At 41.4% G+C, this 24,191-nt stretch overlaps 1 protein-coding gene across 1 annotated transcript; it reads left to right on the top strand.

Annotated features, from left to right (window-relative positions):
- The first annotated feature begins 1,091 nt into the window (after nucleotides 1–1,091).
- Nucleotides 1,092–22,798, top strand: LOC117272021 (kinesin-1 heavy chain). Its single transcript, XM_033650682.2, has 26 exons — nucleotides 1,092–1,477; nucleotides 6,773–6,860; nucleotides 6,959–7,032; nucleotides 7,143–7,247; nucleotides 8,087–8,135; nucleotides 9,212–9,267; nucleotides 9,361–9,448; nucleotides 9,552–9,676; nucleotides 9,894–9,998; nucleotides 11,230–11,375; nucleotides 11,655–11,803; nucleotides 12,178–12,365; nucleotides 14,070–14,138; nucleotides 14,569–14,775; nucleotides 15,052–15,195; nucleotides 15,466–15,654; nucleotides 15,796–15,913; nucleotides 16,410–16,465; nucleotides 16,688–16,797; nucleotides 17,063–17,164; nucleotides 17,271–17,331; nucleotides 17,782–17,853; nucleotides 17,963–18,067; nucleotides 18,345–18,561; nucleotides 18,795–18,933; nucleotides 19,888–22,798. Exons 1-26 carry the CDS (start codon nucleotides 1,352–1,354, stop codon nucleotides 19,889–19,891), a joined length of 2,892 nt encoding a protein of 963 aa, XP_033506573.1. The 5' UTR covers nucleotides 1,092–1,351; the 3' UTR covers nucleotides 19,892–22,798.
- Nucleotides 22,799–24,191: the final 1,393 nt, after the last annotated feature.

Raw genomic sequence — 24,191 nt, 5'->3', positions numbered from 1 at the left:
AACAGGAGAAAATGGAAATACTCAAGTCAGTTGCAAGGTACCTCAAAATGTGCTTAAGTACAGCATTTGAGTGAATGTACTTATTTTCCACTACTAATTAATGAGTATTTTATCACAATAGAACAGATAGACTGCACACCAAAAGCTGCCCCTTGGTCACCGTCAAGCTCCTGAAGTTTGCAGACAATACCACACTCACTGGACTCATCTCTGTAACTCAAAACTGTAGAGATGGTTGTAGATTTTAGAAAGAACAAAGCTCCAACCACCCCATCACCCTGTGTGACTCCCCTGCTGACACTTAGGAGTCCTTACACCCCCTGGCACCATCATCACCCAGGACCTCAAGTGGAGGCTGAACATCAGCTCCTTCATCAAAAAAAGCACAGTGGAGGAAGAAGTTCAACTTTCCAAGGACAGCAATGGGGAACTTCCACACTACCATCATGAAGTCCATCCTCACCTCCTCCAATCACCATCTGGTATGCTGCTGCCACTGCCAAGGACAAGGGCAGACTGCAGCGCATCAGTAGCTGTGCAGAGAAGGTGATCAGCTGCAATCTGCCATCCTGAAAGAATCTGTATGCCTCCAGGACCCTGGACCTTTTCCACCTTGGTCACAAGCAGAAGGCGATGGAACATCAGGGTCAGAATCTTAGGCCCCAAAAACAGTTTTTTCCCATCTGCAGCTGGCCTCATCAACAAGACCCGGGACACACTGACACAGACTTTTATGTCCCCTGTAGACACTACATGTTACATTAATGTCCTTATATGTGTTACATTAAAGCACATCCTTGGGATTGCTATTTATGCATATTGCACATTATTTTAATTCTAATACCTTTACGCATCCCATAGAGTATGATTTTGCACATTCCAACATAGCTCTTTCATTTTAAACAGTTACATTGGGTATTTTTTAAATTGTATTTTTAATGTATATTTTTTATTATTTTTTCGTTATGTATGTGTCTTGCCTTTGCATCATAATGCCAACGTAAATTTCTTGTATGTGAAAATCTTCTTGGCAATAAACCGGACTCTGATTCAGAAACAGTGAGGAGGGGAGCGCCGAGGTGACGTCATTCTGATCCACATCCACAGCAGCAGGAGGGGCGAGGCGGCCAGCCGCTGATCCACCGGTATCATGGATTCCTAACAGGAGGGGGAAGTGAATGGGAGGAAAACAAGGATTTTTCTTGTATGCCCGACAGATTATCATCCTTTCCAGAACCTGAGATTGGGACAGAGGGGCCCGGCCTCCCTTTTCGCCCCCCACGGCCGCCCCAAAGGGATCCAGGATATACTTTAATTTTATCGGTGAATTTCCATTCGTAAACCGTGGAAGATGGCCGACCCGGCGGAGTGCACCATCAAAGTGATGTGCCGTTTTAGGCCCCTGAACAGCTCCGAGGTGGCCAGAGGCGACAAATACATTCCCAAGTTTCAAGGGGAAGAAAACGTTATTATCTCGGTGAGTTATTTCGTGTTGAAGGGCTTTAGCTACCTATTTGACAGAGCCCTCCGGCACAGTCAGCAGTACGCCATTTTTGATTGTCTTGTAGCTACGGTAGTTAGCACCTTAGCTTGTTAGCTAACGTTAGCAAGGGCTGACCTGTTCACCGTTGCGTTGTTCCGCTGGCCCTCAGCTGAATCCAACTTATGGCGCCACCTAAATATTTAACTTATTCGGTCTCCAGTTCGTGGAGAGTGGGTAGTAGCACTCAATTTAACATTTAACAAAGCCAGTCCATTTGCTGTTGGCGTTATATGTCACTATTCGCAGTTGCCCTGTCATGGCTAGCGAGCTGTCATTCAACAAAGCCACAAACTCATTGGCTGGCACAGGTTATAATGTCGCCAGCGTTAGCCTTGAAAGCCTGCAAGCTAGTCACTGCACTGTTATCACGACATTAATTAATGAGTAGACCTGCATCTGTAACGACAAAGCTATTAATTATGAACAGTTTGCGTCAGCATAAAGCGTAAGCCAGCTTTGATTTAGTATTGGCTAACACTGCTGGCTAGCAGGCTAGGCCAGCTGGTAGTTGACAGATTAGCCGGCCTTGGCTAGCTGGCTAGTTTTAATACTGTTGCTTAATTAAAGCTAATATTAGCTAGCTGACCAGCTGGCAACATAACCAGCTCTTTGTAGACTAAATTGAAATGACCTGTCATTGAACATTTCATATAATCTAAATAAGCTTCTATTAAGGAGTGGGTACAGACAATGGTAAAGTCAAAATAATGTCATTGGCAGTGGAAATGTCAAATGAAATGCAGGCTAGTCAGTGGTATTCTGTTGATCTTCAGGGACTGGACACTGTGCAGATCATAACTCAACAGGTTCAACTACATATTCAAAAATCTGAGTACATATTGAGTCTGTTTTCTTTTAATAAGGACATTCAGGGCGGGAACAAACCAAAGTTTGTTGTTTTAAGTTTGATTAGTCTGCTGATGATACAGATCCAGTACTTGATAAGGAAAATGGCATGGGCAGAATTTCCACTACAACAAAAGAAGGAAATGCCTTTACTAATGCAGTGCCATGTTACCTCCACTTTACTGAATCAACAAAGAATTTGCCCTGAGGTCAGTTTGTAAATGATGTGCGCTTGATGCTTTGTCATCATTTACCTACGCAGTATGTCCCTAAAAAAGCACTGTTTACACAGCCTGTGTTCGTGCCATTGCGTGCCTCTACGCTATTTAAAAAAAACATGTACAATAGGAAAAAAGGTTGGTCTCTCTTCACATGCTTTGTGACTGAAGTAATTAGGAGGCATAACAACAGCATAAAAGCCAGGATGACATCTCATGTTTGTACATGCTAAACGTGCAAAAGCCAATGGCGTATCATCTGAACAAAAGTCATGGTTAAACATTAGGTTTCCTCAGCACCTTATTGTCATTCTCTCAGTGGACTTTGTGTCTTTGCTTACCTGTGCTTTAAAAGAATTTACAAGGCAGTAGAAACTGATCGTGAATTGCATTTGTGAAGTTGCAGATTTTCAGCTGAGTGGATATGAATCACATCCGCTTTGGAGGTACACTTGTAATTTAGGTGGTGAATTTAGAATACAACGTGACTATTCATTTTCTGTCATGCAAACAGAGAAGACTTGTAGTTGTGGTGACTTCTTGAATAGTTGTGCTGACACTGACTCCAGGCCTTTAACTAACAGCAAGCATACTGTCTGTGCCCCTCAGGCACGATGTGGCCCAGCCCAGTTGAGAGTACCAGTCATAGTGCCAACATACCAGTGGACATTGTGAAGGACGCAAGTGTTGTAGGGCAGAGCCTAGTATCCTCTGCTGGTGTATTTGCTTTGAGAAGTACAACACTTACAGTGCCCATAAGCAGCAGCACAGGCCTCCTGGGTAATCCCCGTGTGTTTTCTCTCCTGGTAACCAGCTGTTCGACCAATCAGAGCGGCAGTTGGCCGGGCGCTGGGCAATCTCTCCGGGTGGGGAGGGTAGTTATTATGGTGATGTACTTTGTTTTGCAGATGCTCTTATCCAGGGTGACTGACTCACTTAGCTCATATTTGTATCCGTTCTGAAACAATCTAGGGCGGGACCCTGTATTAGGGCTAAAGCCTCAACAGCAGTGCTAAGCCAGTGGTGAGGCTGACCACACTGCGCGTAGTAAAAACGCTAATGAGCAGCTTCACCATTTCAGGCCTTGGTGATGCTACTTTGATGCTTGTGGATATTCCCTACACCAGAGATTCCGTTCTCCTAGAGCGTTATCCTGCTGTACGCCCTTACTCAGCTATGGCTCACTTTAAAGTCCTGCCAGTCTCTGCCCGGAAAGGGAGGGAGACGAAGTTTCCAGATGAGACGGTATGGGTGTTGTAACTAGCTCAGTTTGCAAAGCTAGGTTTGCCAGTGTAGCGTGAGTGTGCAGCAGGTGAATTATTCATGCCTCCGTTACTTCCGTGTCAGTTTTGCACATATAACATCAGGTCATTCCCACATGCTTTGCTGTTACAACTCCTATTTGCATACAGTAGCCAGGGACGCCCCGCAAGAACACGACTCAGCTACTTTTACTGTAGTGGTGCAGTTGCGTGAGGGATAGAAAAGAAAAGGATTAGAGAGATAAGTTAAAGTGCTGCTAACACATTTACACAAGTAAATAACAGAGACACTACCAGGAAGCAAGGTTGCCAACAAATCCAAATTGATAAATCATGGAATATTGACCTATTTTGCCTAGCAGCACAAATCTAATTAGATTTCATGCATCATACAACAAGAATTGTGTGGATGCTGCAGAATAACCTTGGACTGTATGTAACTGTCTCTCCTAAATGGCTCAGCCTGGGTAAGTATCATAACAAAGCCATCAAGACAAGAACGTGACAGGGCACTTATTAATACTTTAACAATGCTTTTCACTGTAATTACATTTGCAGAAAGTAATCTCATCAGACAAAAGTGTAGGTAACGGGGCCAGTAGCAGCAGTAACAATGAGGACTTTAAACTCAGGCTGCGCCATTGTTTGCTGACAGTGTCTGGCAGGCCTGATAGTGGCTCAGCGCTCCTGTTCTGGACTGGGTTAATTGCCAGGATGTGGCTAGCTGGACTGAATTATCAGCGTCTTAAGATGCTGCTGCTCTGTGTTGCACCGAGCTGTGCTTTAGATGTGACCGTCTGTCAGAGGGGATTATGAGCCGGAGTGCAAATTGAGGACATCTCAGCTGTATAATTCTAGTACCAGTAAAGGTGGCTCTAAATTTCAATGCCAGGCAGTGCTACATCTGTAGTTTCCCCTTGAGGTTTGAATGTGTTTACGTACCACTAGGGTTGCAATAGTAAGTGACAGCACAGTAACTGTCATAAAATATCGCAGTTTCATGGTATTATAGAATTTCTATTATTATCAGTCAGAACGACTGTTAAAGGAGTGCAAATGGAAGGTTTTTTAAATATCGTAGACATCAAATGTACATGGTAAAATGACCATCAACTTCTGTATCGCGTATACCATAAATCTGGTATATTGCTGCAACCCTACGTACCACTGGTCTTAAACGTGAAAGCCTAATCCGAGGCATCTCCAGGGTGACACTAGCTACTTGTCAACTTTCTGCTGCTCCTGCACTAACAGGTTGTTAACAGTGACTCAAAAACAGATGCCACTAAGGCATGTATATTTTTGGAACCTGAGGTATCACAATCAAATGAGGCTGTCTTGTGTTAAACTCTTTAATGCACCACCGCTGGAACCCCACCCATCAGGCTGGAGACAAGATGAGTCAACTGGGACTTTAAACCTCTGAAGACAACGTGCCATCTCAGTTGAACCTCAGAATTGCTTGTACCATCAGTTTTATTACCCTGCGGTTGCCTTCTTCAATCCAGCTATTGATCGGTATCTCACTGGAATTGCGCTTTGAAGTTTTGACTGGCCCGTGGGACATCACAATCAGCTACCCTCGCACTTGTTTGAAGTAGGCTGGCTCTTTAGCCAGTGGTAAAATTAAAAGCTCGAGTTTAGTTCATCATGAATGCTGAGCTGAGATTGTTGGAGAGGAGTTTCAAATGGGATGGGAGAAGTTGCATCAGGACAGCTAACTTTCAGAGGTTAGCAAGAATGCAGTCAGCAGAGGGTGAATTAGGTTGAGAACATCAAATTGTGACAGCTTGGGGGCATCCTGGTGGTAGGACTAACCTTGTAATGCAACACCCCTGGTGTGGGTCTGTCAGGGGATGTTTTTTGCATCCCTTCTGTTTACCCTTGTTTCCTGTCACCTCTTTATTGTCACCAGTGGATAAATGTACATTTGAAAGAAAATATCTGTCCATCAGTGAAACTTGTGCACTTTGAAAATCTAGTTATAAATAGAGGTGAAATGTGTAAAGGATCAGTAAGGGATGCATGCATATGCCTTTTTCTGAAGTTAGAGTGTCTGCATGAAGATCTCTCTCTTTTTTTGCCACCTCAGCCATCACAGCAATAACTCATTATGCTATATTGATTTCAAACAAATTACAGTTACTGACATTTTATGTGCAGAATGCATCATTTTGGGAAGCATTCATCAGCTACTTGGTGCCTAAATAATGTCACTAATTATTTGTTTGTCAGTTGGTGAAAGAAAGTAGCACACAGATCCGTTTACGAGATGTCACAGTCCTAGTCCACCGGTACGTGGTTATATTGAAAACGAAGCTTCTTCTATGTGTTTTGGCCATTTGTCAACGCAAAACTCCATTAGAGGTCACTAAAAAACTGAACTTTTGTCCAGGCAGGGTGAAGATTTTCAGGAGCTCTGTTTTCAGTGTTGACACACAGACAGGGAAAACTGAGTTTTGGCTTGTAACATCAGAGTCAGAGTATGCAGAGTGTGTGATATCTCCTCTGTGAGGGGTCCCAAATGAGGTGACATTACCTGTAATGGCAGCCAAGATGGCCACGACAGTGCTGGTTCTAACCTTGCTAACAGGACTTTTAAAGGTTTACACATAAATGTACCGTTACTCTTCCACGTTATTGAGAAACAGAGGTGTCAGAATGCGTTACGAAGTCGCTGATCCAGGTAGCCTTCCGGCTTTTTCTCAGATTTCTGATTGACAAACATCATCTTCTTCTTCTTTGTGTGGCTTCAGGGTTACGGTAACAATGCCGCTAGTTGGTTTGCTCTTGACAAGGATTTAATTGTGTTTTTGTGTTTTCATTTGGATGAGGTTACACAAAGTGAGTTTTTGTGTTGATACTATAGCTGTTACTCACTCTTCTCATTCTCTTCATTCCAGGGCAAACCTTACATGTTCGACAGAGTGTTTCAATCAAATACAACGCAGGAACAAGTGTACAACGCCTGCGCCCAGAAGATTGTAAAAGGTATGATTCTTTACAGGCATATACACAACAAATGACAGCAAGCCCAGCCTTTTTTAAAATCTTGACTTGACAAAATCCCTCTGTGTGGTGTGTTTTAGATGTTCTGGAGGGATACAATGGAACCATTTTTGCATATGGGCAGACATCATCTGGCAAAACACACACCATGGAGGTAAGGATGACTTCTTAGAGCTGGCACTGTTTTCAAATGAAGTGTTTCCTTTTTTAGAATAGGAATCTTTACTCCAACATTCTTACATTAGATTCATTTTCTTTCTGCAGGGGAATCTCCATGACACAGATGCAATGGGCATCATCCCCAGGATAGTTCAAGATATCTTCAACTACATCTATTCCATGGATGAAAACCTGGAGTTTCATATCAAAGTGAGTAGTTAGAAGGGGCAAGCCTTTGAGCCGTCCCAACTCCATTTGAGGAGACAGAGTGCTTCAGTGATTCAAGAAACGCTGCCCTCCAAAATTCTCAAATTCCAGTTCCAGTTTCAGATAATGTGTTTAAAACTGGTATTTATGGCTGACTATTTCAGACTGAGGGTGCTAGCAACAAGCTACGTACTTCCTGTTTTGCGGATGGCTATTACAAAGCATTTTTCCAGAGACAGAATGAGTGATGTGCAACATGCCACTTGGTGCTGCTGCATCATGTTTCCTGGCTGACTCTCTGCTGTTGTTGAACTGTACTCTTGCATTGCAACACACAGTTTTGTGTTGGGTATAAGAGAAATAATGAAATATGAAAGTTTAGGTGATGAGATATTTACGTAATCATGTTGAATTTAGAGTATTTTTTGCTGTTCAGAAAATACCTGACTAACTCGTGTTGACTCTGCTGATATATTAGACTTTAGCTGCCTGTCTGAATATAGCTGTGTGTGTAGTAGTAGTAGTAGTAGTAGTAGTGTAATTATCAGAGTCCCTGCAAGGCAAGTGTGAAGAAATAAACAAAATTAGTAGAGGAAAGAATCTGGAAAAAAACAGTAGAAACCACACTCTTACACAGTTTTTCCTCTTGGGTTTTCCCTTATTTGTAATAATTAGTAATAAATGGCATCTTTGTCTTTTCTGTGTGTTTTCAAACCTGTGTATTACTGTGCTGCTGTTTTTATCATTTGCAGTAAACAAGACAGCCCCTTGTGTGTATTGTGATTCTGGTCTGATCTCTCAGCTGGATCGCCAAATAATGAGGTTCTTTTCTCTGTTCACAGGTTTCATATTTTGAAATTTACTTAGACAAGATCCGGGACCTTTTGGATGGTAAGTGGCTGTGATGGTGCAGCGAGCACTGAACCTCTCTCTCCTTTAGTTGTACCACACAGTGGTAACAGATGTGACACAATGAGCTGCTAAAAGCTTGTGAAACATCGAGAAAATTAATGAGCGTCTGTGTTAGGAATATGATGGAGGGGGATGCTAGCTGTAAACACACTGACTTTGTTCTTCATTGTTGATCATCAGTTGTAAATGTGTGTATTTTACATATACAACAACACATGATTTGTTATTTGATATACTGTACATTTGATATTCAATTTGATTTGAGAATCAAGTAAGTCTTTTAAGCAGGACTGTACAAGACACCACCACCTTGACTGGTGTCAAAATGAGCTGCAGAAACATGAAAAACAAGTTTTACCTGTTGCATTATATCATGTGATGTTCTCATATTACTCATTAATGTTACGATTCTGTTGTACAAAACACTATGACGTGGTGAGAATTACATTCGTTTGCAATTACCTTTAGTGAAAAGGAAAGGTATTAAATTAACTCAAAGACAGCTTCCGCAATACATGTTCTGATTGGCTAACAGTTTTAGCTCATCTGTATTAAACTGTATAAACCAGCTGAGTGGAAGTTTTTTGGTTTCGTACGTTGTAAACTAGTCAGTGGGGAATTTCAGAAGTTACTTACAGCCATTCAAGTTCAGGAAAATTTCAGATGTTCCACCGTCCACCATTTCCACTTCTGGAGAGAGATAATCTTTTATAACAGGAGAAAGATATCAACTGGGGAAGATGCTGTCCTCTTGCTGTTTTGGTTTCACAATGGTTGATGCACTCCCTTTGTGCTGTATATCAAGGCTTTATCTTCCCGGGAGATTGTACCTGGTTGCAGACAGAATTGCATAGTGAAAGCAAGGCTTATATGGAACCAATCTAATTGGCCATGGTGTCATCATTCTGTAGCCATTACACTGTGCATTCAACATTTACCTCATAAAGCAAAACAAAATGTTCATGGCAGTAAAATTATAAGTGGTTTACACATGGTATGCCATATGTTCAGGTGCAAAGTCAATTTTCCTGACACCTTCTTTCTCTCATCTCCAGTGTCAAAGACCAATTTGTCAGTGCATGAAGACAAAAACAGAGTACCATACGTCAAGGTGAGACCTAACCTCATATCACATGTCAAGTATTCTGTAAAACTTGTTTGTGAAGACCGATAATCAATCCTCACGTTCTGCTTTTCTTTAAAGGGCTGCACTGAGAGATTTGTCTGCAGCCCAGAGGAGGTCATGGACACAATTGATGAAGGCAAATCAAACAGACATGTAGCAGTCACAAGTAAGATACCATCCTTTCATCCAACCATCGAGTCCATTACCTGCAGTTTTTGCATTTTAGAGGCTGATACATTTTAACCACACGGGTGTAATTTCTCTTTCAGACATGAACGAGCACAGCTCCAGGAGTCACAGTATCTTCCTGATAAATGTCAAACAGGAGAACACTCAGACAGAGCAGAAGCTCAGTGGCAAACTCTACCTGGTGGATCTGGCTGGCAGTGAAAAGGTATTGAGAACCATCTGTTATACATTGTGGTAGATTTCTTTGATTTTGCCGTAGTCATTATATTGTAATAAAGTATTTAATTTACTTTTTTTTTTTTTTTTTTACCCATTTCCCCTGTGTTGTCTACTTGAGTTGGATTTAGATTAGAGTCCCTTGTTTGTCTTAAACATTGAGCTTCACGAGACCTTGTTGAGGTTATTGTCTGTGTAATTTTCAGGTCAGTAAAACAGGAGCAGAGGGAGCTGTGCTGGATGAAGCCAAGAACATCAACAAGTCTCTGTCGTCCTTGGGAAACGTCATCTCTGCTCTGGCAGAAGGAACAGTCAGTATCTCAATGTCAACTCTATTTGTAATCTGCCATTAAATCTGTCTCTGCAATTATAGAGAGATCCATTTGTTGAATTTATTGTGGTGTTCTGTGGGCTTTGTGTTTTTTTTAATTTGCACTGTAAGTGAAAGTGAATTATCTGAGATAAATATGTTTACTGATTGAGGTTATTGTGGCAGAGTTAACTGTCTCATCAGTTAAACTTTAATCTGTACTTCAGAACATAATGAGCCCAAATTTTTGTCTATGCCATGTATCTTATTCAGTGCAACAAGTGTTAGATCTGTTATAACCTCAGGTGATGTTTTTTTTTCCACCCAAATTATTTTTATAGCATGTTGAAATGACAGACATTACTGTTAATGTAGCAGACAGAAGGGAAGTCTGTTCACCACCTGCACAGCCCAGAGCTAGGTGTGCAGCTGGGAAACCAGCATCTTTTTTTCGGTTATCTTACTACAAAAGTGGCTTTTCAACCATCTACAGGTCCTTTGTGCCGCACAAAAACATTTGAGCAGATAAAAACTTTCCTCCAAGCAATGTTTTGCTTCAGCTGCTTGATAGTGGTTTCCCACTTTTCACTTTAATCAACAGTTGGTTTGTTGTCAGGCTCCTTCGCTCTGTAAACAACCTGGGGCGGACAGCCTCTGATATATTTGTGATCATCTAAAACAAATGAGCTATTGTGCAGAGATGTCTCACTCCCGACTGAGCATCGTGGATTCAAAAGAATTACAGCACACTACTGCAGCTCAGCTGTTTGTATCAACGCTGATAATATATCACGTTAGTATTTCAGTGCCATCTAGTTTTACGAAATTCAGGAGCTCTGTAAGTGAAGCCATCACATCCTGTTAGCTCTGTCCTGGCTGCTTCTTCAGTTTCAAGACAGCAGGACCAAAATGTTCAAGTGTATTTTCTGAACATAGAGAATACTATGCTTTCGTTTGTATTTCTTTCCAACTCCAGAATCCATCCCATAGGGTATTGTCAAATTTTCCTTAATCAAGGTGGACTGCCATTCATATATAGATGCATCCCACGTCAAAACGCACTTTTTCCATTATTTTGTTGAACTATTTTTAATGGAATGAAGGACAATAATGATTCAAAGTTTTTGTTTCTTTGTTTTTTACCACAACACAGATTTTGTTTGGTTCACTACAGTCAGTTAATTTGCTTTCTGCTCATTAAATGTTCCTGTATGTATTTTTGTGTACACCAGGCCTACATCCCCTACCGAGACAGCAAGATGACCCGTATCCTTCAGGACTCTCTTGGCGGTAACTGTCGAACCACCATTGTCATCTGCTGCTCGCCTTCCTCCTATAATGAGGCCGAAACCAAATCCACCCTCATGTTTGGACAAAGGTTGGTAGGCCAGTAGGATGAAAACAAGCTTAACTGCTATGTGTAATTTATTTCACTCTGTAACTAATAGTTTAAAATAGAGTTGAAGAAGCCCATGTATAGGTGTAGAAAGGTAATGGAAAGCATACATGTATTCATAATCATTGTCACAGTTGGTCCAGTGATGGTTCAAGCTTAGTTGCTGGTATATTTCGGTACCTTTTTTAAAGTATAATTGTGCATAAAATGTCCTTATTAGAGTCCTTTCAGTGGAATAAAAGCTGTTTTTCATTTATCCAGAGCAAAGACCATCAAGAACACTGTCACTGTGAACGTGGAGCTGACAGCAGAGCAGTGGAAGCAGAAATATGAAAGGGAGAAGGAGAAGAATAAGACCCTGAGGAACACCATCAACTGGTTGGAGAATGAGCTTAACCGCTGGAGGAATGGTGAGGAAGTAGACTGTCTTATTCCATTGTTTCTTCTATGCCTACAGATTCCTTAGAAAAACTAATCAGTGCTGTAAAAACTTCTTATGTTGATCCAGATTCTTTTGGTGTTTTGAATCTGTGTGTTGCAGTGTGTTGTGCAGGTTGCAATGCCAGAAACAGACTTTGTCTTAGGTTCCTACTAAAGGAAACAACAGTACACATTTTTGTATCAGTATACTGCATTAACACCTAGGAGTGATGACAGTTTTCTTTTGTGTTCACTGACTGCTAACTGCACATACTTTAAAGGGCTGGTATTTGTTTTATTTATATAGGACAAATAAAGCTCTTTACAGATGCATATTCAACGTGTGTGCGTTCCCCCACCTCAGGTGAAAGTGTGCCAGTGGAGGAGCAATTCGACAAGGAGAAGGCCAATGCCGAGGTGCAGGCCTTGGACAACATCATCAACGAAAAGCAGGCCTCCACACCCAACGTGCCGGGTGTTCGCCTCACCGACGTGGAGAAGGACAAGTGTGAGGCCGAGCTGGCCAAACTTTACAAACAGCTGGATGATAAGGTGAGTGATGGAGGTGTATGAAAGTGTGTTTGTAGACTTATACATTGTGTGAACAGGTTTTAAACACACTACTGACACACTGAAAAAAGAACACGTCATAATGAATTGCATAATAAAATATGCAAACGACATTGTAACTGCTGGAGGTTATCTGGAGGGAAATAGATAAAATCTGTAACAAAAAAAGGAAGAATGACAAGATGACCACTACTGCACCATTTATCGTTTCTTTTAATCGTCATCGCGATGTCAACAGTTGCAATAAACATTGCAAAAGAGTGATTTTGCTCTTTGAATAAAGTAACAACGCATCAAATTACACTCTGTCTGCAGGTGCTGGCCAATCAGACAGCGCCCTCGCCATTAGGCAAAGTCAAACAATAGGGATTGCAGGATACAGGATACACTAACTACAAGGCTGGATTATTTTATGGATCATAAATGGTGGTAAATCCTAAACCAGCATATGAGTTTTATCGCAAAAGAACATATGGTGGCTTGGAGGAAAACATACAGCTGGGTTGAGAATGAAAAGTAGTGTTGTAAGAGCAGCGTGGCTTCTTTAAGGAGAGCTCAGTGCATAGCGAGTATGTGGTTGAGTAGGAGAGTAACCGTGTGTGCACTCAGAGCTGACAGCTTATGGCGATCATCAGAGCAGAGGAGAAATTAACAGGGAAGCTGTCAAGTGGTAGTAAATGCACAGTGTAGCTTTCAGTTTGTCCATGAATAAACCCTGCAGCTCCCCCCACACCCACATAAAGTAAATATAAATATACAAACACAGGCACTGTGCAAGACTGAGTCAACAACAGAGTACACTTAAATGTCTATATGTCACAAATAGTGTCAGTATTGTGATATTCAGCAACAATATTACATATTTTCCTCATAACATGCAGGCATAATGATTACATGCCTTAGTAACTAAGGAGTGGTAAACAAGATTGAGTCCTTTAGGCGTTCCTCTGCCTCAAGCGTCATGGTTTCCATCCAGTATTTATCTTAAAACAGGTTTAGAGAGGGCCGAGGCCACTGTTTGATTCAAATGTGTTTCTGCTGGTCTTTGGTTTGTAGGCCACCAAATCTGGAGATTGTTTTTCCAATTTCTCATGAGTAAATGTTACACGCTAGACGTCTCCTTAGATGTCGTGTTGGCTGGTCTGACACGATATAAGGATGGCACAGCTTGAAGAACAAGGACACTTTGAGAATTTCCGTTTTGTAGTTGTTGGATGTCTTTGTGAAATGTTTGGATTGTCTTTTAGAGACTATTGCATATGGTTTTCATGCCAAGAAAATAAGAATTTCGTGAAGGATAGTAGCTTACTGAAAATTACACCTGGTCATTATTGCATAAATATGCAATCTGTTTTTTAAATAGGGCAAACTAATATATAAATATATATATCTTTGTTTAGCAGGGCTTCATCAGTCACTAACTTGACAGTATAAACATCCTAAATGGGTTCCTTTATATTTAATGTTTGAATGTTTGCTTATGCTTTGGCTGACAGGAAATAACAGCTGCTCCCCAGCTACAGAATTGTGTGAAAATGTCTATAGAATTGAATAAAACTGATTTCTTTTGGTCAAATTCAGATATTCTCTCAAGAAAAAGGCAAAAACAGTCTTTATTTTTTCCAAGGCTTTTTTTCAGTGCCAGGTGTGAATGCTAATGTGACTTTCTGTCTCTGTGCTTTACAGGACGAGGAAATCAACCAGCAGAGCCAGCTGGCTGAAAAGCTGAAGCAGCAGATGCTGGACCAGGAGGAGGTGAGTACTGGAGGTGCAACAGGTGTAGGGAAGGCACAGGTGCAAAGTAAACTCTGGATCTTTGTAGTTTCAGAGGTGTGAGGTAACACATGACGCTATCCCAGCTGTCAAGTTGTATTTCTAATTTTACAATAGGATGTACTTTGATAATTTGATCCATTAGTTCACACTACAGTTACTCGCTTTTGTAGTAGCAATTTTAATGTTTTGCTGTTAAGAAAAGTGAGTTTTGCATACTTGATATGTCATGACATTACTACTACAATCAAAGATGGTACTAAAGTCCTTGTTTCAGTGACGTTATAAAGATAACAGTTAAAAATACAAATTGCTTATTCATCCATATTGTGACAAATACTGAATAGTACCCTTCAGCCTTAATGCGTTTGTAAACAAGTACTATAATTACTTTTCTCTCCTCTGCTGCCAGCTCTTAGCCTCCTCACGCCGCGATCACGAGAACCTCCAGGCAGAGCTGAACCGCCTGCAGGCAGAGAACGAGGCCTCCAAAGACGAGGTGAAGGAGGTGCTGCAGGCTCTGGAAGAGCTGGCCGTCAACTATGACCAGAAGAGCCAGGAGGTGGAGGATAAGACCAAGGAGTTTGAGGCCATCAGCGAAGAGCTCAGCCAGAAATCGGTGAGCCTGGGACAGATGTCAGCACGCTTTATTTTTGGTCATGTGCCTTTTATTTGTCCTTTGTTTTGGCTGTGTTAATATGTAACACACAGACATGCAACTCGATAATTAAACTCGTACAACCTTCAGGGATAGAAGAACTACAGACACATGCACACAAACATCCATTACACAAATCACCAAATAGAGGAACTTAAAATAAGAATCTTGGAATATAAATAAATAACAATAAAGGAACACACTGACATGAAGAATGATTGCTCTCTCTTCCTGCAGTCCATTCTGTCGTCTCTGGACTCTGAGCTCCAGAAGCTGAAGGAGATGTCCAACCACCAGAAGAAGAGGGTGACCGAGATGATGTCTTCACTGCTCAAAGACCTGGCTGAGATTGGCATCGCTGTAGGAAGCAATGACATCAAGGTATGGGCATGCCTTGCACATCATTACTATAGCAACTATGGCTACAGTAGCAACACGAAACTCTAGGAATTTAGAGAAAGAAGGAAGATTACTTATTAGATTTACTATGAGATGAAAATCCTTTGAGGCCCAGTGACTCACCATGACACATATCTGGTACCGTGTCAGTTTGGATATTCTGATGAGATAATGCACGAACACCTGGTTCTTTCTTCTGTCTGTTTCCTCTGTGTGGTTGTGCTTTCTCAAATTTCCTCCTCTCCCTTCCAGCAACACGAGGGCAGTGGCCTGATAGATGAGGAGTTCACAGTGGCCCGCCTCTACATCAGTAAGATGAAATCCGAAGTGAAGACCATGGCGAAACGCTGCAAGCAGCTGGAAGGCACCCAATCAGAGAGCAACAAGAAGATGGATGAGAATGAGAAGGAGCTGGCTGCCTGCCAGCTGCGCATCTCCCAGGTAAGTAGGAACTAACTACAACTGTTATGAACTGAAAACATACACTTTACTGATCCCTGTAAAACAACAAAAAAAAAATCATCTCTGAATCCTTATTGAGATAATGTGTATAAATACCTTACTTATTTCTTCTGTCTTCAGCACGAGGCTAAAATCAAGTCTCTGACTGAGTACCTGCAAAACGTGGAGCACAAGAAGAGGCAGCTGGAGGAGAACGTGGACTCTCTCAATGAGGAGCTTGTCAAGCTCAGCGCTCAGGGTATGTCACTGTTAAAGGACAGAGCTGGAAATGGGGCACAGGCACTCACTTCAAGTCCACTTACATACTATTGGAGGCCGTTAACACCAACAGGAGCTGTAGATTAATAGTTAAATAGCCTCACATTTAAACCTTATCCAACTCAAAAACTTACTAAGGTTGGGTTTCAAGAACTGGCTCTGAACAGTAACCCGCTCCAGATTTTCAAGAACTTGTGATTGTTTAGTGTTTACAATGTGGCAGAGTAAGTGCCAAAAAGGTGTGTGTAAGACTGCCGCGGCATGACAAAAGGTTGGGCAGGCTCAGGCTGTAAAAGTCTAAATTTAGCTGCTTAAGTGTATTTTAGTTTCCTTTCTTAATCTTAATCCAAATTTGAATTGGTATGAAGTGTAAACTAAACCCAGTCTTATCTCATTTTCATATTTGTAGGGTTCAGTGAACACTAACATCACTACTCCCATCTCATAACAGTGCATCTTGTGTTTATGTTTTGCAGAGAAAGTTCATGCTATGGAGAAGGAGAATGAGATCCAGACTGCCAATGAAGTCAAGGTATGTTCCTGATCCATTGATAAGTGGAAACAAGTTAACACTACTGTTTTGTAGATTCTTAGCTTAGGTCTATCACCAAAAACACTGTGTAAAAAATCTCAACATGCCCAAAATGGTCCTTTAAACTTTTGAATCACCTTCACAGTACGTTGGTGTTTTTTCATTGTTTTCTTAATTATCCCGTTAAATAAATGCAAATGTGGTGTATCTGTGTGTGTTCAGGAAGCGGTGGAGAAGCAGATCCACTCCCACCGTGAAGCTCATCACAAGCAGATCAGCAGCCTGAGAGATGAGCTGGACAACAAGGAGAAACTCATCACTGAGCTGCAGGAGTAAGACTTACATTTCTGTTTTGTCAGTCAGTGCTTTGTTAAAAAGATGAGGACAGCAATGGGGATAAATATTAAGATAAAGAATCATTTAAAACATTGTTTCAGTTACAATATTTTGATATTTGAAGTAGCAAACAGTAGTAGCTATGTAAAAGACAATTTTTCATCTTGTTACAACTATAACAGTAAATAATACCCTTTATACACAAATGCAAAGATTACACCTTTAATTTATTAAAACATTCTGCTTTGCCGTCTCTTCCAGTTTGAACCAGAAGATCATGCTGGAGCAGGAGAGACTCAGAGTAGAGCACGAGAAACTCAAATCCACTGACCAAGAGAAGAGCCGCAAGCTGCATGAGCTTACGTACGCTACAGATACAATAACCGTGATGCCATTTATCACCAACTTTGTGGCATGTGCATTTCTTTAGATGTTAACTGTTGTTGTTGCTATTGTTGTTGTTGTACAGGGTGATGCAGGACAGAAGGGAGCAGGCCAGACAGGACTTGAAGGGTCTGGAGGAGACAGTGGTGAGTTTATCCAAATCAACTGATGACAAAAGCACCTATTGCGGGTCTTTGTCATATAAGTTATTGGGATTACATCCATTTGCAAGTACAATTGATTGTTTCGGTGAGTTGACTTCTCGTAAAAGCTTGTACCGACACATTATTGCAAGTCGTAAATGCCACATCAGTTATCTTCGCTACAAGTATTCCATACATTTTTTATTTTGTTTCCTTTTTTCCCTGTTAGTTTTTACAGTAAATTCAATACAAAGCAAATTAATGACTCATTTTGAATTCAACACCAGCCTCAGTATTGAGGTTTTTAAAACGTAGGGATATCTGTGCACATTTGCTTAAGTTTCTTTGATATAAAGTGATATTCTGCAGTGTTAAATTCTTGGATATAACACCGGTTCTTTCAGTCTTTTCAAGTTATTTACTGATTTTGATTACTTGTCTTTTCTATTCAAGGCCAAGGAGCTGCAGACCCTGCACAATTTGAGGAAGCTTTTTGTCCAGGATTTGGCTACCAGAGTGAAAAAGGTGAAACTCTGATGCAAGAAAATCTCTTCAAATGCAATTAGGGGGGGTTTGTTTAGTGAAAAATACCACTGCATAAAGTTTTAATGCTTGTGTACTACTCGTTGTGCAGAGCGCTGAGATGGACTCAGATGACACAGGCGGCAGCGCAGCGCAGAAACAGAAAATCTCCTTTCTTGAGAACAATCTTGAGCAACTCACCAAGGTTCACAAACAGGTAGGATTTTAATGAACACTCCCAGCAACAGCTCGGAGATCATTGCTGTCCGTTTAAGATCTCACATTACCTTCTCTGGCTGAACTCTATTTGCAGTGTTCTGTTCAGTTTGTCTTCTTGCCTTTTATCCATTTTATTCTCTGACCTCGATTTCAGTGTGCTCCACTCTCTTCCTCTTGCTATCATTATGTTTGCTCAATCATTTTTCCCCACTGGTAGATATATGTTGAAAGGTAGATGAAAATAATGATTTAACACGATGCAAATTGTCCCACAGCTGGTACGTGACAATGCAGACCTGCGCTGTGAGCTTCCTAAACTGGAAAAACGTCTTCGTGCTACAGCTGAGCGGGTCAAGGCCCTTGAATCTGCTCTGAAGGAGGCCAAGGAGAACGCCGCCCGTGACCGCAAGCGCTACCAGCAGGAGGTTGATCGCATCAAGGAGGCTGTCAGGGCCAAGAACATGGCCAGGAGGGGACATTCAGCCCAGATCGGTTAGTATGGATGGATGAGAAACACATCTACAACATCTTTGTTTCTGGGCAGAAAACACAGAATTGATCATCAGTTACTTTTTGCGACTTTCGGTGAGATTTTATGTATTTTTCTAACTGGATTGACAGTCTAAATATTGTTTTGTTTTAAATAAAATGCAAATCTCCCCAACACTGCAAACATTATCTGATCATCTGAAATGGCCAAACCTCATTCTCCTCTGTCTCCCCAGCCAAGCCTATCCGGCCTGGGCAGCAGCCAGTGGCGTCTCCCACCCACCCCAACATCAACCGCAGTGGAGGTGGTTTCTACCAGAACAGCCAGACGGTGTCCATCAGGGGAGGAAGCAGCGGTGGCAAGCCAGACAAGAAGTAAGAGGAATATCGCTCTTTCCCTTCTCATAGCTAACAAGACGATGTGTGATATTTAAGACCAGTTAAAAAAAAACTGTTATTCCCGTTTAGACACAAAAACATGAGAAAATAGGATCCATGTTTGAAAAATACCAAACTTACCCTTTAAGGGGCCGTACACATGCCGCCTTTATTGCGCCCTCAAATCCATGGTTTTCAATGTAGACATATGGCATGCCGCTCATACGCCAGGGCGATGCTGGATGAAATAGCGGCTTTCTATTTACCAAGGTGCGAACCTGTGCCCTCAGATAAACAGAGTTCAACTTATGCAGCAGTGCACACCGCATGTCATGTGACAAGAAACGACCAATCACAGCCAACAGATATCTTTCCCCTTTTCTGTAAATATCAGTTTGTGGTAAATAAGGAGATGAAGTTAATCTGGGCTGCCCAGAGCTTTAAATCTGTCCCACGGACACACTTAAAAAAAGTGATAGAAGATGAGCTCTGCACTCAGGATTTCAGGTAAGAACACCATGATACAGTGCTTGTTACAGTTGCATAGTGACCTCAGACGCAACCTGCCTCTGCGCTCTTGAAAGTTGGCACAAAAGTAGCACCCAGCGCCCAACCTTGTGCTTTCCAGGCGGTTAAAGATGCGGCATGTGTACTGCCCCTACGGCAAAAATCTTACAAAAATTCCACAGTGATAATCCCTCTGCCTCAGTAATCACATAAACGTTATTAATAAATAGTCGTTAAAGTATTGAATCCAGTCTTCAGTGTACTTGTGTTATGATGACTCAGCAGCCGCATGAATGCAAAAACAGCCTCCTTTTTTGCTTAAACTAAAACTAGTTTGACACATCATGGATATAAGCTGTCAGAGGCGTGATGGATGGGAGCAGTTTTCTGTGCAGAAGTGTTTGACATTTACTAACAGCATTCTCCCTTTCCGTTTATCTGCAGCTAAAGAGCAGCGGGATAGAAGGACGACACCACTGAAGAAGCCAATATCCCCCCCCCCCCCCCACCCCCACCCCGCCCACCCCGACAACCTGTCATTCCATTACAGCGAACAGGCTCCTCGTCGCTGCTTTGGAGCCACGAAGGAGTTTCTGAATTATAAATATATATATATAAATATTCCTGGCCTGTACAGCTCCAGCCCCGACACCTCCACCCACTCCCCCATCCCCCCCCCCAATTCTCATCATGACTTTTCTCTTTTTCTCGTACTGGATATAATAATAATAATAATAATAATTTAAAAAAAAAAAAAAAAAGAACAAATTTAATTTACAAAAGGCAAGATAATATTCGTATCCACCGAACCAAACGCAGTCTTGAGCGCAGCCTCGGCGAGCGAAACCGGCGAACACCTCAAAACGTGTAGCTCGGGTTTCGTTTTTGTTTTGCACAGTCTGTCGTCATCCGTCGTCGTCGTGCGAGTAGTTCTGCACTGTGCCATGCTGAATGTAAGGGTAGCAAGATCCGAAAAAGATGAAAACACTTCCTAAAACGAAACAAAAAACAAAAAAACAAAGGAGACCCTACCACGAGAAATAGCTTGTCCCTATAGGCTAACCTCTGTACATTTCATCATTACTATTATTGGGTGTTAACCACACTTTTCTCTGAATAGATTTTACATGCTACTTTAAGGAAAAAAAAAAAAACTACAAAAAAACTGTATGGTTTTGAATTGACTAGATGGCGTCGAGCATACTGTTCTGTCCAGTCTTGTACAGATGTAAAATTGGCACTACTGCACACGCTTCCCTGGAGAGAGACAGAGAGAGCTGTACGGAAACAGCAGAGGGAACGGCTAAAAGAAGGATAAAAAAACAAACAGCCACGACGTGCGACAGTGTACTGTAGATGTATTTAACTAAATACCTGTGGAGGCCAATTGTTTTTATCATTGAGTTAAAATAAAACCTATACTCGTTATTGGTGACTTCATGAGAAGGATGCAAAGAATGTAGACGGAAGGAAGGAAGGAAGGAAGAGAATGATCTGGTTAACACAACAAACTTCCACCTTTTAGCATAGCCTATGCTAAGTAGCTAAATGTACTGTTTTTACTTCTCTCAGTGGTTAATAATGCTGTGTTAATGAGCGCTATTTATCTCTCTGCACATTGGAGCACATAGTCTGCAGGCATATAGACTGAGATAGCACACACAATGCTTGTCCTGTCCTAGCTGGGTCACTGTCACTCACTCATCTCCAGGACCTGTTTTTGTTTTGTTTTTTAGTCGTAACTGTTTGACCCCTGCCGTACCGTATCATGATTTCTTTTTAAGGGTGCCTCGGCTTTTTTTTTTTTTTTGGTCTTCCCTCCCACACCCCTTTTTTTTGTTGTTTCTTATAGATTTAGGACCTGTAACTGTATTTGCCCCTTTATGGTTGTAAATTTGCATAAAAGCAATGTGTTTTGCTGGGTTTTTATGTACTGTATCTCTTTCATTGTTCCATAGATCATGTTAGATGCATATTCGCAGTGGGTGGGGGGAGTGTCAGTCGATGGGTCGGACCCTTGCCGCTGATCAGCCAGTCAGGAGAGCAGGGTCTTAAATTGCACAACAATCTTCTGTCATCATCTGTAGGAGGGGTTTATTTAATTCAGTCTAGTCCGGGGTGTAGGATTTATTTTGTGTTTTATTGTCTTTGTTGTGTTTTCTAATCCCCACCACAGCTTTGATTTTTTTTTAAAATTTGCATCCCATGAAGCCCCACTGCATCGGCAAAGAGCTTGTTGTAATTGTAACCCCAGCGTGAGAACACTAACATCTTGTGCAAGTGCAATATACTGTAAAATACACTGAATATCAGTCGACTGGCAGGTGTGATCAGGGTGTGCTTGCAGCGGTAATCCTGCCATGTGGAGTCAAAAGCTCTTCTTCCTCGTTAGCTTCTGCTCTGCTAACATTTGGTGTCTCATCGAGGGCTTCTTTTGGTATTTCTAAAAAGCTAAAACATGACACAGCAGATTTTCCACACCATATTCTTAAACATAAAGTATCTACCACTGTGCCAGACAGTAAACTCCCTTTTGATGACAAAATGGTGACACTTTACTATCCAGTGCATTTGTAGATATTTAAATTACAAATGAATAAAAGCTTTTTAGAAACAGAGATAAAAGAAACTTTCTGCAGCCAAATACTAGCAGAACAAATCTAGCTTGAAAAAGTGCGACAGAATTTTGGCTTTCTAACATGTCATACTAAAACTTGTCATCTTGTAACAGGAATGTTGGGTTTAATAGCACTTCTTCACAAAACCTGCACTCAGAAAAACACTCCATGTGGCTGTTTTTGACTGGAGGAAAGAGAAGTTTTCCAAAGCCCTGTAAATGGAACTGTTTGATGACAGCAAATAATTTAAGAAGTAATAATTACGTTCTACAAGCTGCCGGGAGGAGTCACTCTCCCGTGTCTATGACAGGATGGTTTTTTGGTGTCTATCGAGATGGTTTATTCCCTCTGTGTAATCTTCTAGATTAGGTGAGACTTTGCAGCATGGACCTCAAAATGTTTATCCTTTGACCTTCCACCAAAACTGGATATGAAATGGGGAAAAAATAGATAATGATTAACAGCAAAGAATATTTGACTTTTGCATTAATTCTAAATTAAAAGAAAGAAAAAAACAAAGTGTAGCCACTTTTTTTATTACTGTGTAATAGTTGGTCAATTTTTAAAGGACAGTTTTGAGGATCCATGAGTGGACAAGGTACTGGATCATTCCTGGAGAACTGGGGCACAAATAGCAGGGCTCTGATATGGACGGAGATGGGAAGTACATGAGATCACAGTTTTGGATTGATTGCATGATGTAAATGTATGTGTGATTAAATAATTATGACAAAACACTCGCTATCTTTTTTTTTCCTTTTTGTTGTGTTTAAGATAATTGTAACGGCCATTTAATGCTAAAGTGATCAATAAGCTTACAAACTGTTTCTGTGAAATCTGATACTGTTAATTTCCAAGAAAGATTATTGTATTTCTTTGGTCTGGGACTGCCCCCACCCCCCAGTTCCAATTACAAATCATAATGCACAGCACTCAGGGATATTTAAGACAATACTGTGCTAATAACTTGGCAACAGGGGGCAAGGTAATTCCCTGTTGTCGAAAGCCAGCTCCATGAAGAAATCCCTAACCCTAACCCCTTTTCCCAGTTAAGGGTGGCCGGCACTGAGCCCCAACTTCAACCCTATCTGATACATCTAAAAGTACTGAACATTGAAATTGATTGAAATGACGAACTCATGCAATCATCCATGTCATACATGAAGATTTTTGAAATATTTACAGTATGAAGTGCAAGCATATCTAGATCACTTATTTTAATATAAAGACAAATGACATTATTTGACATTATGTATAAATATATAATATTTTATATATCATGATGCCACAGATGTCTACTACAAAATTAGAAAATGTTTCCCCCAGGGGAAACCCATGTTTAAATTTTCCACAGTTTATGCAGACTTCTCTCTGCTTGTTGCCTGGCAACTGCTCCTGGCCAAGAAGTACTCCGGCACGTACCCTCCATTAAAAGTATGAATTGTTGCGTTAACATTCTTCTGGCTTTTATGTATGGGATAAAGGAATGCGATGTAAAGTGTAAAGTATTGGTGAGCTTTAGATGTGCTGGTAGAGGTTAATGTTATACTTGCACAGAGCCAGGCTAGATGAAGCCAAGTTACTTGGTTGATGGCTGTTGTGAGGGTACGTCATGCTGTGTGGGGCAGGGGCAGCATCTTCAGGTTATGTGCTCTGTTATCTCTACCCAAGTGTACACCGATCAGCCAAAGCATTAAAACCACTGACAGGTGAAGTGAATAACGTAGAACTTCTCGTTACAATCCAAGATTCTGCTGGGAACCCTTTGGTCCTGGCATTCATGTGGATGCCCCCGGATGTGCAACCATTTTGCACTGCAAAAGCTGCTCAGGAATGGTCAGAGGAACATGACAAAGAGCTCATGGTATCAACCTGACCTCAAAATGCCCCAGATACCAATCTGATCGAGCATCTGTGAGACATGCTGGTACCCCACCTCACAACCCATAGGACTCAAAGGATATGCCATCAACATCCTAGTGTCAGACACCACAGGACATCCCCAGAGCTCCTGTGTCCATGCCTCAACAGGTCAGAGCCAAGTCTGATCCAAGGAGGGCCCACCGTGGATTGTGGGTACCTCTGGGATACCGGCATCATGTCCCATGAATTGATTGATTGGATTGGGAT

This window comes from Epinephelus lanceolatus, chromosome 12, assembly GCF_041903045.1.
Source record: "Epinephelus lanceolatus isolate andai-2023 chromosome 12, ASM4190304v1, whole genome shotgun sequence".
Classification (NCBI taxonomy): Eukaryota; Metazoa; Chordata; class Actinopteri; order Perciformes; family Serranidae; genus Epinephelus; species Epinephelus lanceolatus.
The sequence above is the reverse complement of the archived record's forward strand: the minus strand, read 5'-3'. Positions and strand labels throughout refer to the sequence as shown.

Coding starts and splice junctions, on each gene's coding strand:
- LOC117272021 (XM_033650682.2), top strand. CDS start 1,352: ATGGCCGACCCGGCGGAGTGCACCATCAAAGTGATGTGCCGTTTTAGG. Junction 14,776..15,051: donor AAGAGCTCAGCCAGAAATCG/GTGAGCCTGGGA, acceptor CTCTTCCTGCAG/TCCATTCTGTCGTCTCTGGA. Junction 16,798..17,062: donor CTCATCACTGAGCTGCAGGA/GTAAGACTTACA, acceptor CGTCTCTTCCAG/TTTGAACCAGAAGATCATGC.